Source organism: Melanotaenia boesemani, chromosome 21 (assembly GCF_017639745.1).
Source record: "Melanotaenia boesemani isolate fMelBoe1 chromosome 21, fMelBoe1.pri, whole genome shotgun sequence".
NCBI classification, from domain to species: Eukaryota; Metazoa; Chordata; class Actinopteri; order Atheriniformes; family Melanotaeniidae; genus Melanotaenia; species Melanotaenia boesemani.
The window spans coordinates 16,068,746-16,087,272 of NC_055702.1; the positions used below are offsets into that span (position 1 = coordinate 16,068,746).

Below are 18,527 nucleotides of genomic sequence, written 5' to 3' on the forward strand. Positions count from 1 at the left end.
AACATGCAGTTTGTGTTTTTGTTTGAGAACTTGCCACATGGTCCGATAGCCGAACAATTGCCCTGGTCCTCGCAGTTCGGTCAAAATAGCACGCCTCACCTTAGGAAGTGGAGAGTAGTTGCCTCGTCTGTACAGTCCAGCTTCTTTTAAATGCGTCTTCAGTGTATGCATACTAATTGAGATTTCATGATTGGTCCTGAGCATATCCAGTATCACCTCGTATGTATGTCCTGAATCAAATTATTCTTGGATAGCAGCAGCTACGTTTGGCTCACTGGTAACGTTCATGTTTGTATAATTGCGCCACAGTCAGAATAACTTCCGGTTCAAAGCTTGACCGGCGTCGTCGTCTAATCAGCGATGTCTCATGTTGTACTCTGGTACCAACCTTTTCCGGTTGTTTTTTAATTTGTTGTTGTGTTTTTTAATTTGTTGTTGTGTTTTGCACTTCTCAGCCACCGTAACTTTTTAATGGACACCCTCCAGCCAATCAGAACCGAATAGTCACCCAGACCACAGTATAACTGAAATTAAATAAGAAAATTGTGTTTTTCAATCCACTTTCTTAAAGCATACCACAAGGACAACAATGTGATAATCGCCTCAGCGACAGTTTTTAATTACACACAATTATAATCGTCGTACATAGGGAGGGTTTTCACATGTGGTTGCTTTGGTTTGTCGTTTTTGTTAGAATTTATTTATGCTTTTATTTAAGACTTTTTGAAAATGTTTGCAGTGCCAGAATTTGCAGTCAACATGTCACTTGGTTTGGCAATGACATATGATCCCATCACAGAGAAAACTGCAGTAAGTTGGTGAATTATAGAGATTTCAAATTCTCTGAACCATTTTTCTTGCAGCATGTAAATGAATTGCTTAAAGAAACAGAAAATAAATAATCTATCAATAAAATTCCTTTCATTTCTTCTCCAGGCATGTGGTCCAACCATTCCTAAAGACTGTAAAAGTATCACCATGTACAGTGGTGTTTGCATTGAGATAGAAAAATATGATAGAATTGGGCCACCTGTACCATCTTCTTTTGAAGGTAAATATACATTTTAATGGAAGGTCACCACAAAGACATCCCACTTCTCACACACAATCTGATGTATGTTTGCACAAACATACAATCATCCAGCTGACGTTTGCAGGCTCCACTTGGACATACAAACATTTTGAAACTTGATCATGTCTTTAAAACACATTTGATTCATTTCTATATTCTTCATTTGTTATTTATTATTTTACAAAGCCAGAATAATAAGCTGTTAAAGTAGTTTAGTGTCATATCTTTAATGTTTGTCTTCTACCAATTAAAACAGCTGGAAGAAAGTCCTCCATATTTGTTACCAGGAGCTGTAGCATTAGCTGTCTTGTACCTTGCGTGGATTCACCTGCTGTGTGTGAAAAATACAAGGACTAACCCTACACTTGAGGGGAAACTGCAAACTTCTGTTCAGATGTGTATTTATCTTGTCTTTTTAACAGAGTGCAGAGCCCAAGCTGACATCGCATTTCTGTTGGACGGCTCAGGCAGTGTGAGTCCTCAAGATTTTGAAAGAATGAAAACTTTTGTTACAAAACTGATTGAATCGCTGCTGGGAAAAAATACACAAGTAAGGCTATGTTTACCTTTTTTATTAAACAGCAGAAATAACACAAAAGAAAAAAAAATTCTGCAATCCATTATTATTAGTTTGTTTTTAATGAGCAAGGCCGTCAGAAATCACTTATTTTGGACATTTTCAAAGACAGAGAAACAGAAATCTTTCTTCATGTAATTAAACTGTAAAAACTAAGACCATATAATTTCGGACAATGTAAAAATCTGTTTTCTTAACAAGATAAATATAACATTTCTGTAACAGTCACATTTACTCAGTGAAATCAGTTCAAATGAATAAAAATTAAGGTGTGGTATTAAAATGGAAAGCTTCACATCTACTAAATACCTTCATATCTTTTTCAGGAATATATTTCAAATATAATTTCTACTAATGGATATTTTACCTTTAGAAAATTAATTTCTAACTTGTATAAATTTAATATGTTTTCTTCTGCAGTTTTCCATCACTCAGTTCTCTGAAAACCCCGAAATCCATTACGACTTCAAAGGATTTGATCCTAATAATTGGCGACAACAAATTCAACAACTATGGCAGATCGGAGGGGGGACTTTTACTGCTGAAGCCATTACACATGTGGTGTACGTGCCTTTATCATTCTGGTCTGCTTTGTATAGTAAAAATTCATGTGTAGAGAAAAAGTTTTTTCTTTTTTTTTTTTTTAAATAAAGAAGCTTTATTTTCGATAGACTTTTATTTAATTTAGTGATTTTTCTTGTAATTTAAATTTGTAACTGTGCAAATTTACTGCTGTACAACAACATTGCTTGAAAATGAAAAATCTTTCTTTTTTCAGGGAAAATGTCTTCCTAACATCCAGAGGTTCCAGGTCAGAGGTGGAGAAAATTTTGATAGTCATTACAGATGGAGAGTCTCAGGACAGCGACAACTTAGAGGGAGCAATAAAAAAAGCTGACTCTAAGAATATTGTTAGATTCGCTATTGGGGTAAGTCGTAATTATATGAACTTGTTTAATCATTGTGTATAGTTTAATTATGCAAGTCTTAAAATAAAGTTAAATTCTTTATGTTCCAACTTTTTGCACTTTTACACACTTAACTGTATACCGGAGGGAGATGATCAGTTTTGTTCACATAGCAGCTTTATAATGGTTAACCAATCGTGATTAGAAGCAGAGCAACAGTGTGTATCTACAACCAAACTTATACTGCAGCCATGAGTCAGATGGTGATTGGTTAAGTCAAACTGAACATTTCATATTGCAGACTGACTGAAATGTATATAAGGTAGGACATTAGTTTGCACTTGCAAAATTTACTTGTATTCTAAGTCTTGCAGAGTTGATCCACAGATTTGATTTGTACGTTTTTCAAACATTCATATATTGTGATACACCTGTCTGAGGGTTGCTTTGCCATCAAACAGGATTTGGGATCTTTGCATCTAAACCCTTATAAAATATTTTTTTAACATCCATAGGTTGGGAGTGCATTTAGCCCTTCAAACCCTGGTGCATTAGAAGAACTGAGGATCATTGCATCTAAACCTCAAGAAAACCACGTGTTTGAAGTGAAGACCTTTGAGGCGCTTGAGAAGATTCGGCAGAATTTGCAAGACAAAATTTTTTCTATTGAAGGTACATGTGTTATCAAAACAGATTCAAATCAGTTGTTCCATTTTCTAAAATGTATTTGATTTGCATGCAAAACGCAAGCAATTAATACTTTTTTTTACTTTATGTATGTAATTTAAATCCTAACTGAAGTTTAAAAGTAGCCACTTACTACGAGTTGTGACTTCTCAAATTGACATATTTTTTTAGTCTACACAGGACTTGTAAGTAGGAATTGTTTTGTAAGCATCTATGATCTCAGTAAAATCTCAATGAAACTCTGAATTCAAATTAGATAATGTGGGAGAGCGAGTGCTCTCCTGCTGTTTAATTTTACTGGATCAGAAGATTAGAGCCCGCCGGAGGGGATCGATAAGAATCACACAGATGTTCTTGACCACTTCTTTATTACACCACAAATCCAATCTGGTATTACAGCCGTCTGGTGAATCAGTGTGGTTCTGAATGAATCAAAGCAATCCAAAAAGTACAATATTAGTGGCGTGTAATACAGAAATTAAACAAATATGAGAAAACATAGCTGCTATAATCACTCTGAACATAGTGTCACATAAACAAAACACAAGGGAGCAACTGGCGAGCTACAGACAGAAATGGCTTCATGATCTAGTGAAGCACAATATCATTCCTGAGGCAACACCGCCACCTACTGCCCAGAAGCCACGTGCAGAACATTCCCTCAACCTCCCCAAACTGCTGAGTCATACCCGTGTCAAACACGGCTTTACTTCTGAACCCTGGTTGGTTACAGTACCCAATTGTTGCTCATAATAACCCGAACGTCAAAGGAATGTGCATGATAACCCGAGTATTGATGAACTTAGCGGCTACAACAAAGTTTACCTAACAAACATACTTAGCTCTACAGATATGCGACCAGAACAGTGCTTAACCGAAACAATTATTACACTCGGCAAACAGTCTCACACTCACTTGCACTATACGCACTTCTACCAGATGACAGCTGTTGTTACAAGAATGCTCTTGGATAAGTCGTGGTGTTTCAGCACCGAAGCATCTTGTTACTGGGCAGACTCCGGACTAACTAACAGGCAAGACTGCTGCTGTGCTCTGATTGGTTGGCAGTTGAGTGAAGTGCAAGTGGGGAGAGAGAGCTTGGCTGCCTTTATTATGCAGTATGGCCGCTAGAGGGGGCCTTTTTCACAGATACAGTGTATGGCATAATGTCACATTAAAATACTTAAACATCTTTTTTTTTTTTTTTTTTTTTTTGCTTATACAGGATCTCAAACAAGTGGTGAGTCACTGAAACTGGAAATGTCTCAAGAGGGATTCAGAGCAGCTTACATGCCTGAGGTAAAATAAAAATGGATCTTTAAGGCTCTGGAGTTTTAAAAACTTTTGCAAATGAGAAAAAAATGTTGAATATAAACAATATTTTATGATGGAATTAAAATGAATAATTTAATTTCAGATTGTGGCATCACAGGTTGGCAGTTGTTTTAGATTTCATAACTTGCGATTTTTTGTACATATATATATATATATACAGTCATGGACAAAATTGTTGGTACCCTTCGGTTAATGAAAGAAAATATCACAATGGTCACAGAAATAACTTGAATCTCACAAAAGTAATAATAAATAAAAATTCTATGAAATTTAACCAATGAAAGTCAGACATTGCTTTTCAACCATGTTTCAACAGAATTATTTAAAAAAATAAACTCATGAAACAGGCCTGGACAAAAATGATGGTACCCCTACAAAAGACTGAAAATAATGTGACCAAAGGGACGTGTTAATCCAAGGTGTGTCCACTAATTAGCATTACAGGTGTCTACGATCTTGTAACCAGTCAATGGGCCTATATATAAGCTACAGGTAGTCACTGTGCTGTTTGGTGACATGGTGTGTACCACACTCAATATGGACCAGAGGAAGCAAAGGAAAGAGTTGTCTCAGGAGATTAGAAAGAAAATTATAGATAAGCATGTTAAAGGTAAAGGCTATAAGACCATCTCCAAGCAGCTTGATGTTCCTGTGACTACAGTTGCACATATTATTCAGAAATTTAAGATCCATGGGACTGTAGCCAACCTCCCTGGACATGGCCGCAGGAGGAAAACTGATGACAAATCAAACAGACGGATAATACGAACGGTAACAAAAGAGCCCAGAAAAACTTTTAAAGAGAATAAAGGTCAACTTCAAGCTCAAGGAACATCAGTGTCAGATCGCACCATCCGTCGTCGTTTGAGCCAAAGTGGACTTAATGGGAGACGACCAAGGAGGACACCATTGTTGAAAACAAATCATAAAAAAGCCAAACTACATGTTGACAAGCCACAAAGCTTCTGGGAGAATGTCCTATGGACAGATGAGACAAAAATGGAACTTTTTGCCAAGGCTCATCAGCTCTATGTTTACAGATGGAAAAATGAAGCATATGAAGAAAAGAACACCGTCCCTACTTTGAAACATGGAGGAGGCTCTGTTATGTTCTGGGGCTGCTTTGCTGCATCTGGCACAGGGTGTCTTGAATCTGTGCCGGTACAATGAAATCTCAAGACTATCAAGAGATTCTAGAGAGAAATGTGCTGGCCAGTGTCAGAAAGCTTGGTCTCAGTCGCAGGTTATGGGTCTTGCAACAGGACAATGACCCAAAACACAGCTAAAATCACCCAAGAATGGCTAAGAACGAAACATTGGACTATTCTAAAGTGGCCTTCTATGAGCCCTGACCTAAATCGTATTGAGCATCTTTGGGAGGAGCTGAAACATGCCGTCTGGAAAAGGCTTCCTTCAAACCTGAGACAACTGGAGCAGTTTGCTTATGAGGAGTGGACCAAAATACCTGCTGAGAGGTGCAGAAGTCTCACTGACAGTTACAGGAATTGTTTGATTGCAGTGGTTGCCTCAAAAGGTTGTGCAACAAAATATTAAGTTAAGGGTACCATCATTTTTGTCCAGGCCTGTTTCATGAGTTTATTTTTTTAAATAATTCTGTTGAAACATGGTTGAAAAGCAGTGCCTGATTTTCATTGGTTAAATTTCATAGAATTTTTATTTATTATTACTTTTGTGAGATTCAAGTTATTTCTGTGACCATTGTGATATTTTCTTTCATTAACCGAAGGGTACCAACAATTTTGTCCATGACTGTATATATATATATATATATATTAGCTATAGTAATAATTAATATTTGTTATTATTATTATGACAATTATGTATGGCTGATTCACATATCTGCCATCTAGTGGTGGAAAGTGGTAACAGATTTAAGCTTTCTTTTGGAGCCACACGTAGTGCTTGTGTCAATTTTTTTAATTTGATGCTTAGAGGTTTAATTGAATTACATTGTTAAAAACTCAAAATATTTTAGATGAATGATTCATTTATAGATTCATTTTTCATTCATATTTCTGTCAAACCTGCAGGGAATCCAGATGGCTATGGTTGGTGCTAATCAGTGGAGGGGAGGCTACAAGTGGTACACAGGACACACACTAACAGGGTCGTATGAACCCATGGTTATGGAGCCTGACAGTTATCTTGGTGAGAATGTTAGATATGACTGTATATGTACACAACTCTATGGCGCCACTACTAAAGTTATACTTTGACCTGGAGAGCTTCAACACGTTTTGTCTTGTTAGGGAAGACTGGTCATTTTGATCAGTTTACCAAATTGGAAATTTTGTTCTCTGCAGAGGTAATAAAAATATTTGTACATAAAAAAGAAATCTTCAAAATAAAACAACAAAAAATGTGTATTGTGTGTGTGTACACAACTCCACAGGATTGTGTTGGAGAAGACCGCCATGTAGGTAATTTTTTTAAGGCAATAGGTTATTTTAATAAATGGAACGTTTTGTTCTTTTTATAGGGACTAAAAATGTTATTATGTACAGAAGATTCTGCAGGATAAAAACGCTTTGTCCTGACTGGCCGAACTGAGATATTCACCAATGCTATTAACTACAACTGTTAGAAAGACAGCTCTGGTGTCTAGGCGCCAGCGAGCACATTCCAGAGGGTGAGCAGACTTGTGTGCCTTGTGTTCAAGAAACCACACACACAGACATACAAGAACAAAGTGGCTATAATTATTATTTGTACTCATTGTGTTGCTGTGCTGTACCAAACCTGAGTGAGAAGCAAATCTTGGACTGGATGAACCTGTATGAATCGCCTTTCCTTATGTTCTGACCAACACTCCAGTGACACACCCACAACATCTCCTTTACCATACGGCCCATGTACGCCTTAACTATTTTACAACATCATCATTAAATTGTAGGCTACTCCATGGCTGTGGCTACAACTGCAGATGGACAACTGACCATCATTGGTGCTCCAAGATATCAACATAGAGGAGTTGTGATGGTGGTTTCCAGAGACAAAGACAAACAAAAACTTGAGCCAAACCAACATGAGGTGAGTATTTACCACTAAGATGGTCCTGAAAGACCTGAAACACATTAAAAATCTATATTATACATATAAAATGTCTTTCACAGATCCAGATTGGTGAATATTTTGGGGCAGAGGTTTGTACCATGGATTTGAATCTTGACAGCTACACTGATCTAATCATCATATCTGCTCCGATGTACAAGGACTCTGATCGAGAGGGACGAGTTTACGTTTGCACATTGACCTACTTGGTAATTAGCAGCTTCATCTAGAGACATTCAGTCAATTTACTTGTTATATTTTCTTCTTTTTAATAAGCCTGAAACTCTCCCTCTTCCTGACATGTTCAGCAGAATGTCGAGTGCCATTTTGAGTCTCCACTAGTACTAAAAGGGGCTGCTGACAGAGGAAGGTTTGGGTCTTTTCTCGCTGTTCTGCCTGATCTAAACAACGATGGATTTAGTGATTTGGCAGTTGGAGCACCTTTGGAGAACGATGGTCAAGGCAGCATCTACATATTCCATGCTGAAGGAGGCCAAAGAATCAATCCTGCTTACTCACAGGTGAGCAAGTGTAAAAGCTGAAAGAATTTCTTCCATTTTCTACTTTTGTGAAGTAAATAATCTACTGTTGCACAGAGAATTGCTGCCTCTGAGGTTCAGTCAGGACTAAAGTTCTTTGGCATGTCGATCAGTCAGTGGAGTTTCGATCAGAGTGGTGATGGTCTGCCTGACTTAGCGGTGGCTTCAAAGGGCACAGTTGTCTTACTGAGGTGAGTCCTGCTCTTAGCCCAGATTTTGTTTGAACATGAACTTTTTAATAGTGATTAGTTATCATTTAATGTTATGTATAAACAGTGTCCATTACTAAAACAAATAAGTTGTTTTTATTGTTTTCAACATTGTGCAGTGTGATAATAATAACATGATAACTGAAATATAATTAAACATGTTACATTTCTGTCAGAGGGGGTGGGGCAACTTTCAAAACTCAACATATCAGGACCACAAAGGCTCATGGGAAATGCAGATTCAGCTGAAACGTAACCTTTTGGGATTGCTGTGCTAAAACTTTGAGTTATGTGCTTTACGTCCTATGTTATGTTTACATTTAGACAATGTTGGAAAGTTCTGCCCTGTTTGAATTTTAAAGTTGGTACCATGAGTGAGACGGACATAAACCGGAAGAAAAAGACCGATATCGTATAAGATAGCTGTCAAAAAGACGTATGCATGATTCTAAGATTTGTAGTCGTATTTTTGTGTTAATAAAAGTTTTGTACACAAATCAAGGCTGTCATATATGTGCGTCTGGTCAATTTTGTGGATTAGGAGTTGTTTTATGTGAGTATGAATCTTAAAGCTGTGAGTGCAAAATCTTGTGAATACAACTCCAATTTCTACGAAGACAAAGTCTCCTATTCTGTGTGGACACGAATTCACGTTTTTGGGTACGAGTAGAAAAGTATTCAGATGACGTCACAAGGGAGGAGTAATCTATCTGCCGATTGTACAAAACACAACAAGCTCCAATTTCAAAGATGGCTGAAGAAATTGCAGCGGGAGGAGCTACCGGCTCAAGTGAAGCATCACAGGTAAGATGTTCAAGCGGTCTTTATTTATATATTAAAGAAAAACATACTATTTTCAATAATATTCTTTGATTTAAAGACGTACTGCTATAGTTTGCCATGTCGGGTAGTGCTAGCATTAGAAGCTGGCTTGTGCTATTAGCATTGATGTAGCGTGGAAACTATAAAATGTTTATTCTTAGACAATGTCGATTGAAATGCGACTTTTATGGATTTATTAATTACGCTATTTAGTCGATCAGTCTGTCCTCGCCAATCCTCTTTTCCATTTACCCCACTCCCTTCGCCCGCCGAAGCTGAGGATAAATCAATCCATGTACCGGTGAATAACCGTATTTATTATATATGTCATGATATGCATATTTATGTAATCTTCTCTGCCATAAACACGATATTGCGGGGGTTGCGGGGGCGTTTGAGTGACGTGACCTGGGACGCCGATGGAGTGAAGAGACTTAATTCCTCAACCAGCGGAGCACCGTTGCTAGGGGCATTGGCGTCCCTAGCAACGGTGCTCCGCTGGTTGATCAGATGACAAAGATGATGCTCAGGGAGGAAATATGCCAGATATTTGCCCTATGAGGTTTTACGCGGTACTTAACCAACTTCAGAGTAATAGTGATGGTTAAAGAAATCCATTGCAACTTTCTACTGGGAGGAATTAAGTCTCTTCACTCCATCGGCGTCCCAGGTCACGTCACTCAAACGCCCCCGCAACCCCCGCAATATCGTGTTTATGGCAGAGAAGATTACATAAATATGCATATCATGACATATATAATAAATACGGTTATTCACCGGTACATGGATTGATTTATCCTCAGCTTCGGCGGGCGAAGGGAGTGGGGTAAATGGAAAAGAGGATTGGCGAGGACAGACTGATTGACTAAATAGCGTAATTAATAAATCCATAAAAGTCGCATTTCAATCGACATTGTCTAAGAATAAACATTTTATAGTTTCCACGCTACATCAATGCTAATAGCACAAGCCAGCTTCTAATGCTAGCACTACCCGACATGGCAAACTATAGCAGTACGTCTTTAAATCAAAGAATATTATTGAAAATAGTATGTTTTTCTTTAATATATAAATAAAGACCGCTTGAACATCTTACCTGTGATGCTTCACTTGAGCCGGTAGCTCCTCCCGCTGCAATTTCTTCAGCCATCTTTGAAATTGGAGCTTGTTGTGTTTTGTACAATCGGCAGATCGATTACTCCTCCCTTGTGACGTCATCTGAATACTTTTCTACTCGTACCCAAAAACGTGAATTCGTGTCCACACAGAATAGGAGACTTTGTCTTCGTAGAAATTGGAGTTGTATTCACAAGATTTTGCACTCACAGCTTTAAGATTCATACTCACATAAAACAACTCCTAATCCACAAAATTGACCAGACGCACATATATGAGAGCCTTGATTTGTGCACAAAACTTTTATTAACACAAAAATACGACTACAAATCTTAGAATCATGCATACGTCTTTTTGACAGCTATCTTATACGATAGACCGACCACCAGTCAAAACCTTTTGACACTGTATCAGGGGTAGTGGTCATAGTTACTGACATACTTATTAACACCTTCTTAGTTCTGCTGATTGCAGTCCTGGATCCTAATCTGTTGTAGTTATTTAAGTTGACTTTCCATGGAACTGATTTAGTGTGATTTATTCTTAATTTGAAAGAATCAAACAATTTGTGTGAAAGTGATTTAAGAGAGTTTGTTCAAACAAATAGGCGCTATATAAATAAAATGGGTTAGGTGAACTAATGGGTTAGAGTAAAGTCTAATGGACGCTTAAGTTGATATAACTTGATGTTTAGTTTCAGCATTTGTAAAAAATAAAGTGGTTTAAGGCAACAAGTTTTCACAGAAATTTCTAGTAAACTCAACTAATCAAGGATTAGAGTGTCTTTTTATAATTTATGATAATTTTAGCTTTTCCTTTACAATCTTAATATATATTTAAACAATAAAATGTTCTTTTTAGATCAAGGCCTATAGTGATGGTGGAAGCAACTGTGTCCTTCAACCCAAATGAAATCCCAACTCAAAATGTGGACTGTTCAAATCCCCTGAAGAACAAAGCTGAAATCTGCTTTACTATGAGCAGACACTCTGAAGTGAACACAGGTTCATCCTTCTCCTCATTTTTATTTCCACTGACATTCTTGTATTTGTGTGCATTTCTATATAACATTAGCCTCATAGCATAACTGCCTAAGTCAAATTTTAAGGTTTTATTGGTAATGATGGAAAGTCAATCAGCAGTATTAGGAGAGTACAGTTAGACAGATATTGTAATTTAGCCAAAATATGACTTAGACATTTATGCTATAAAGCTAACAATGAAAGATATTCTTGTATGTTTCAGCTCAAGCACAGATTAATTACACTTTTACGCTGGATGCTACCAGGAAGACCCCAAACAACCGAGCTTACATCAGAGAGAAACTACGAGAGGAGACTGGATCATTTGTTCTGGACTTAAAACGTCGACAGTGCAGCAGTGTGAATTTTTTCATTGAGGTAGAGCCTAATGAGTTCAGAATAACTGATCTAAAGAAAACAGATTTAATATTTCAAAAATATATTTTGCTTTAAGTCTTATCTTGCTTTGTCATAATGTTTCCCTTCTCTTGTTGCAGGCTTGTCCAGAAGATATTCACAATCCACTTATGAACGAGTTCAGATTCACCTTCGATGGTTTACCTTCTGACACAAATCTTAAACCAAGTCTCGCCCAGCAGGCTCAAACAACAACCTTTCATCCAGTGAGTAACCTTTAAACACACTTCATTAACATTACATTTCCATTAACAGCTTTCTTTTTGTCACTACGTTTTCTGCATAACTGATATGTTGACATGAAAGCAGTTGAAGAGCTTCACATGGCTCCAACATCTCCAGGATTCATCATAAATCCTGAACAGTGTTCGTTTCTTATTACCCTCTGATCTAATGTTTTTAACATCTTGTTTTCACAGTTAAGGTTTCAGATCAACTGTGGTGCTGATGAGAAATGTGTTGATAATCTGAAAGTGGACTTCAACTTCACCAGGTAAAAAAGTAAAACTTGGAAACATAAATAAACAGTTGGGCATGCTTTTAGTGTTTTAGTAATAATGGTATCTAAATCTGTTCTAATTTACTCAAATGCAATGTTCTGTGTAGGCATAGTTCAGTAATCCATGTTATTACATTTTAATGCTTGTTTGTACAATTTCTTTACACACATAAAGTACTTTTCATTTCATTATTGATGACGTAACAACTAATTAGCCAATTGATTTTGATTGGCCTGACTAGTCAACTTCAAAAATGATGTAAAATACCATCCTTAATAATAAACGTCTCCAAGCTATAAGAGCAATCGAACCAAAACAAGGGCCTACTTACCTTGATTTGGCAGCACTTTGTCTGCACACCTGGAAACTCCTTGAAAACCTTTAGTGAAACAAATTAAACATGAAGTTTTCATTTCTGATCACAGAGTTACTGAAATAATATATGAATGATGTGTGGTGTTTGCATGTTCTACCCATGTGTAAAGAGGACACACATGGGTGGGTCCTCTCTGGGTTAAGTGGTGGTCCTAGGATAGGACCTATCTAGTTCTAACCAGCATGATAGCATTACCATTGTCAGCATTCGTGTGGAAACAATGCTGCGTTGACAACAGTTTTGATTTTCTCTTTCATTCTTGTTCATCTTCATAATCTCTCAGGTCCTCAGTGATTGCGGTTGGCATTGATGGGCTTTTGGATGTGACGGTCTCTGTGGAGAACAGGGAGGAAAACTCATACAACAGTCTTATTATTCTCACATACCCAGCTGGTCTCTCTTACAGGAAGTTTTCAGCTCTGCAGGTCAGACATCAGGATCAAGTCTGTTTCCTCTCTGATCAGCTGCTCTCCAAGTCACATCAATGCTTTGTCTTTTAATACAGGGAAGAATTCAGTGCAGCTCTTTGGACAGTGAAGATGGAGTAACTCGAGGAAAGACAGACTGCACTATTGACAAACCAGTTTTCAAAAGCAACTCCAAGGTTGGTTTGTTGCACTGCTGCAGACTGTTGAGTCAGAAGAGGAGGCGTCTGATCTCTGGTTTCTTTCATTTCCAGGCTGTCTTCATTGTCTCCTATGGGATTGGAGCCAATAGTCAACTTGACAGGAAGATCTTTGTCACTGCAAACGCCACCAGGTACAGTTCTTCAGCTGACGGTGCAGCAATTTAGAATATGAATATTTTCTATAAACATTTCCATCTTAATCTTTCAGTGGGAATCAGGAGCACTCCCCTTCAAGTGAACTCTACAAGAGGAAAAAGATCGATGTGAAATACAGCATCTTTGTTTCAGTTGAAAGGTCTGTGTTTCATAGTTAAATCAAAATAAATTTAAAAGTGATGCTATTTTTTTGCTCCAGTATATAATGTTTACAATGTCTCTTTAGCTCCTTCAACTACTGCAATTTCACTTTTGGAACAAATAATTTGCAGAAACCAGTCCAACAATCAATCAAGGTGAAAGATTACTTCTTCCAGTAGTATCAGTACTATCTTCTAGTTTACTGCTATGTTTCAGACCTGATGCTTTATTATATTCTGAAACTTTTCTTTCTCACCTTCTCAGGTTACAAATAGCATCAGAGCATTTAATTTCATTGTGGTGATCAGGGTTCCTGTAAAGCTCGGTAACAAAGATATTTGGGTGGATTTGAGCAGTCTGCAGGTAAATATAGAGAAACCTTTAATTACTAACCTTAAAAAAGCCTTAAATGTACCTTAGACATGGCAGTATGTGGTAAAATGAGGAGCAGTTCCAGTAGTGACATAAATCAACTTTATTGTCAGATTGCAGACTGTCAACGAGACAAAGATGAAGAACCTGTTGTCACTGATATTGTTGCTCAGATAAAGGAAAATAAAATAGTGGTAAGTATGTTTTTATAATGTGCCTGTTTAAATGTATATGTTAATAAATGCACATTACTGTCCACTTCACTGCAGCTTTCTATGCATGTGTCCACCACAGGACTGCTCTGTAGCCAAGTGCAGAGTGTTTAGGTGCAGCCAGTTCATGGGAAGAAAGGAGAGTAAGACGTATACAATCTCTGCCAACCTTAGTTCAGCATGGATAGAGCAGGTAAATATGAACTGGATGTGGTAAGTGCAACTGGTCCTGATTACAGAACCAGTAGACTGTTCATGAAATTTTAGACACTAAAAATCTAATTATCAATCAATACCAATTTATTTCTAAAGCACTTTTAAAACAACTGTGAGGATGACCTAAGTGCTCCAGGATATTTTTAAAACCTAACAGACACATGGACCAAATTTTAAAAACATTTAAAACAAAGATAGTAAAAATAATGCTACAAGAATAAGAAATGATAATAAAAGGGTAGATTAAAGTCTAGTAATATCACAGTCAACATTTAACATTATGGTCTTCCAGATGGTCAATCATTACATGGTTTTGGATTCAGTAAAAAAAAAAAAAACATTGAATATATGCTTTTGTCTGCTTGTATTAGTTAAAAATCTGGCAGTAGCATTTTGTACTAGATGTAGAAAAGCAATGGAGGCCTGGAAAAAAAAGCACATTGCAAAGGTCGAGTCAAGAGATTATAACAGCATGTGTCACTGTTTCAAGGTTATATTTGGACAAAACCAGCTTAATTTTAGATAACTCCCTCAACTGAAAAAAAAAAAAAAAGACAAAAAAAACAGGACATGACCACATTATTTTTTTTTTTATTTATTTTTTCACACAGATTGGACTTCCATCTGCCAAATTCCTCTTAACCAGCACGGCCAGTCTGGAGTATGACAGAGACCAGTACATCTTCTACTCAACAGCAACTAATAACAACCCACCTGTTCACAAAGTGATTAAACATTAGTCTTTTTTTAAGATTTATATTATTTAACTAAACAGCTTGAATTAATAAAAACTCTGTCTCCTCACCTCCCAGATTGAGACAGAGGTAGAAGTGTTTCCTGTACCAGATTTCACCAAAGAGATTGTAGGAGGTTCTCTGGGAGGGTTGGCTTTTCTAGCTTTACTCACTGCTGGTCTGTATAAGGTGAGACACTTTTTTTGTTGTTACTTTGTTGGTTAATTACATTGATTTCCAAATAAAGTAAATTTGTATATATTGTCAGTGATGATTGATATATCTATATATCTTTGAATTTTAAAATCCATTCTTTATTTACCTGAATTTATGAACTAAGATTTATATTTTTATTTATTTCCTTTTTACTTATAGGCTGGGTTTTTTAAGAGCAAATACAATGAGATGATTAATGAAGATGGAAAAGGAGCCACAGAGACAGCAGCTGATGGAGGTGCACCCACAGGAGAATAAAAATCTTATTATTCTTCATCTCAAAGAAACCACCCATTCCCCACATCCAGTATTTTCCATTTGTACCATTAACCTGTTGACTGCAGCTAACTACAAAACCAACCCATCTTACTATTTCAGGAAATCTCTATAAATGAAATATCTATGCCACCACTTTAAGAAACCAGCCTGTGTGTTTGTGAAATCTCTCACTGGGCCAGACTGGGACTAAAGTCGGGCATAAACTCCCTCAGGCCGCCCCAACTCATATACTGTACACATATGCTCACACTCACTCAAGTTCACACTTGCAAACACACATATAGCTTAAGTAATCACCAGAGCTCATTATTCTTTGTCGACCAACTTTCACACAAAACTATAAGCCAGGGGTGCGCAAAGTAGGGCCTGCGGGCCTACCTGGAAATATTGGCTCACATCTCAATGACATACTCACCTTGTCAGTCACCTCTCTAGTGTTAGCAATTGGATTTGATGAACATGCAGTGTTTTTCTTTTTGTTGATTACATTTTGCACTATATTTAGTTACAATTTACTGTCTGCAATTTGCCTTTATTGTTATTTTGCCATATTGATGTTTGTAGTGTGTTATTTGCAGTGAGGACAAGAATGCATTTGCATGCATTAACAATAATTAAAAGAACCACGATTTACATTTATTTGTGTTTCACCCCTAAAATCATTGTGTTTGGCCTGCGGTTCACTGGTACATTTTCACTTTGGCCCATGGATGCAAAAAGTTTGGGCACCCCTGCTATAAACCCTCTCCCCTACCCTCATCAACAGGCTGAATACTACAGTGACAATACCAGTCCTATGTTAATGATATGATGTTATGTTGAGCTAAACATGTTTATATATAATTTTTTAAGCAATTTATTTAGATGCTAAATATGCTAACACCAATATTCATACAACAGTTAAAACAAGAGGCAGCTTTTGCTGACTTTATCAGTGACATGCTCCCTAATGACGATTAATTCTGCATCCATCTTTCATCCTACCTGTACTCTGAGCTCTCTCCAGTAGAAGTCAGTCTGATGTTGACTCTTGTCTTATCTCTTGCTGTTTCTTTCTAGATTTTTCTTCACCCACAATGTCCTCCTATGTTTCTTTGAAGAATCAGCCAAACAGAAAGTTACATAGTGCAACTTTAAAAGGGGTTCCCAAACATTTTTGGGTAGGGGAGGTATGTTTGGTCCAGCAGGACCCACCAAACATTTCATGCAGCAAAATAAGCCATGTCATTAAAAGTAACAAATTCACAAAACAAATGGAGTTGTGAACCAAAACCTGAGACATCAAACACAATAACCAGCAAGCAAGTAAAAAGCTGCAACCACATAATTTATAGCACAGCCACATAAACACACTGACAAAATGTTTAAGTCAAAAAGTTCCCTCATCAACATTTAATGTAGGCAGATAAAATAAAAATAAAATGTTCTTAAGTTCAACAAGGACAGCTGTGCACATTATATGTGTACAAACTAGTATAACCAAACAGCCCAAGTATTAGAATAACCATCTGTCAGTTTAACACAGCACATAATGTGAACCAATATTTTATCAGGTTATACCAGGATATCCCATGTTGGAACTACTGTATCCAAGGAATATATGGAATGAGATATACAGTAGTTTTTATCTGCAGGCTGATGGGAGATATAAAAGCAACATTTACAACACAATAAAGTTTTGACTCCAAGCAGTACCAGGGTCATTATGACAGCTACATAAAAAGGGTCATGGGGAATCTAAACTAGTGATCTTTCCTTCAGGATTCACTGAACTGGTGGTGAACTGGACAAAGCCTGGTTTATGATATCTTATGTTTTGATCTAGGACTGATAATGGAACACTCTGTAGAGTAGACTCTTGGCAGACTGGGCTGAGTACAGCCATAAGTAACACTAACAATGCTATCTGCTATTGTGGAGAGTTGGTGAGGAAGTAGGCCCTAAATGTTGTATGAAGCAGGAGGCAAAAAGATAAAATTTAAGGTGCTGCAATGGCAGGACTAATTAGCTAATTGCAGACTTCAGAACAACTGACAAAAAAAACTTGTAAGAAACAATAACAAACCCACACAGGATTGACAAGTCATGGAGCAAAGGGAACCAGGGCGTACACAGAGGGGGTGGATGACTAAATAATGAGCCAGTGTGGGAATTAGGAAACAATAAAACAAAAGTAACACAAAAGAAGGTAAGCTTAACTGAAAACCCAAGCAACGGGCTGGGTAATTACTATAAGAGCTGTGGTGAAGGCCCTCACCTCCTAGCAACCATCCTGCAATGGAGCTTTCTCTAGAGTCACCCCCTCACTTCCCCAGGGCTTTATTGCATCCTCATCTCCCCCAAAGATCGAGTGGTGCCCCACCAAACCCAGTGATGACACCTGAGGCGTTCATAACTTTGTTTCTGACTCCTTGTGTTACATTCATATAAATGCTTTTGACATCAGGATTAATCCACAAAGCCACTAGATGGTGCTCTGACTTTGGATGGGTACTTATGAGAGAACATGTTCAGGATAGGACTTGAACTGAAAAATATCAGCTCCTTAAGTCAAAAGAGTCCAGAGTTACAGGAACTTCTTGTTTCATGGCAGAGAACTGATATTTGACAAAAGGCCATTAGAATCAGGAGACTCTGTGAAGTCAGTTAATTAATCCAGTCTTGATCAAGGGTGAAAGTTTTTAAAGGTAAATTAGGGATAAAAACATCCTGTTTCCAGTGGGCAGAGCTATGGCAATGAAAGCATACTGAGATGTAGATATGTTCAGGAGGTCACTATTGTCAAACATTTTAAATTTTATTTTTTTTTTAACCTGTCCTGTCCAGCATCATAACAAGCAGAATGATGGTTTGGCTGCTGTGCCGAAAAAATGTGCTTTGCCAAGGGGAGGTTTATGGGTATAAGGCTCCTCTTGATAAAC

The 18,527-nt window shown here is 37.4% G+C and overlaps 1 protein-coding gene across 1 annotated transcript in view; it reads left to right on the plus strand.

The window, feature by feature from the left end:
- Window positions 1-15,832, plus strand: part of LOC121632831 (integrin alpha-M-like) — a 50,026-nt gene extending 34,194 nt beyond the window's left edge. Inside the window, exons 4-30 of the mRNA XM_041974587.1 lie at window positions 740-810; window positions 937-1,051; window positions 1,495-1,622; window positions 2,070-2,212; window positions 2,428-2,578; window positions 3,073-3,229; window positions 4,470-4,543; window positions 6,631-6,748; window positions 7,494-7,630; window positions 7,714-7,860; window positions 7,963-8,172; window positions 8,248-8,381; window positions 11,199-11,341; window positions 11,583-11,737; window positions 11,857-11,982; window positions 12,196-12,269; window positions 12,936-13,077; window positions 13,158-13,256; window positions 13,332-13,411; window positions 13,489-13,575; window positions 13,663-13,732; window positions 13,842-13,940; window positions 14,063-14,143; window positions 14,244-14,354; window positions 14,989-15,102; window positions 15,190-15,300; window positions 15,487-15,832. Of these exons, the coding sequence (XP_041830521.1) occupies window positions 740-810; window positions 937-1,051; window positions 1,495-1,622; window positions 2,070-2,212; window positions 2,428-2,578; window positions 3,073-3,229; window positions 4,470-4,543; window positions 6,631-6,748; window positions 7,494-7,630; window positions 7,714-7,860; window positions 7,963-8,172; window positions 8,248-8,381; window positions 11,199-11,341; window positions 11,583-11,737; window positions 11,857-11,982; window positions 12,196-12,269; window positions 12,936-13,077; window positions 13,158-13,256; window positions 13,332-13,411; window positions 13,489-13,575; window positions 13,663-13,732; window positions 13,842-13,940; window positions 14,063-14,143; window positions 14,244-14,354; window positions 14,989-15,102; window positions 15,190-15,300; window positions 15,487-15,585 (3,176 nt within the window). The 3' untranslated portion in view covers window positions 15,586-15,832. The remainder of the gene's footprint in view (window positions 1-739; window positions 811-936; window positions 1,052-1,494; window positions 1,623-2,069; window positions 2,213-2,427; window positions 2,579-3,072; window positions 3,230-4,469; window positions 4,544-6,630; window positions 6,749-7,493; window positions 7,631-7,713; window positions 7,861-7,962; window positions 8,173-8,247; window positions 8,382-11,198; window positions 11,342-11,582; window positions 11,738-11,856; window positions 11,983-12,195; window positions 12,270-12,935; window positions 13,078-13,157; window positions 13,257-13,331; window positions 13,412-13,488; window positions 13,576-13,662; window positions 13,733-13,841; window positions 13,941-14,062; window positions 14,144-14,243; window positions 14,355-14,988; window positions 15,103-15,189; window positions 15,301-15,486) is intronic.
- The last annotated feature ends 2,695 nt before the right edge of the window (window positions 15,833-18,527 follow it).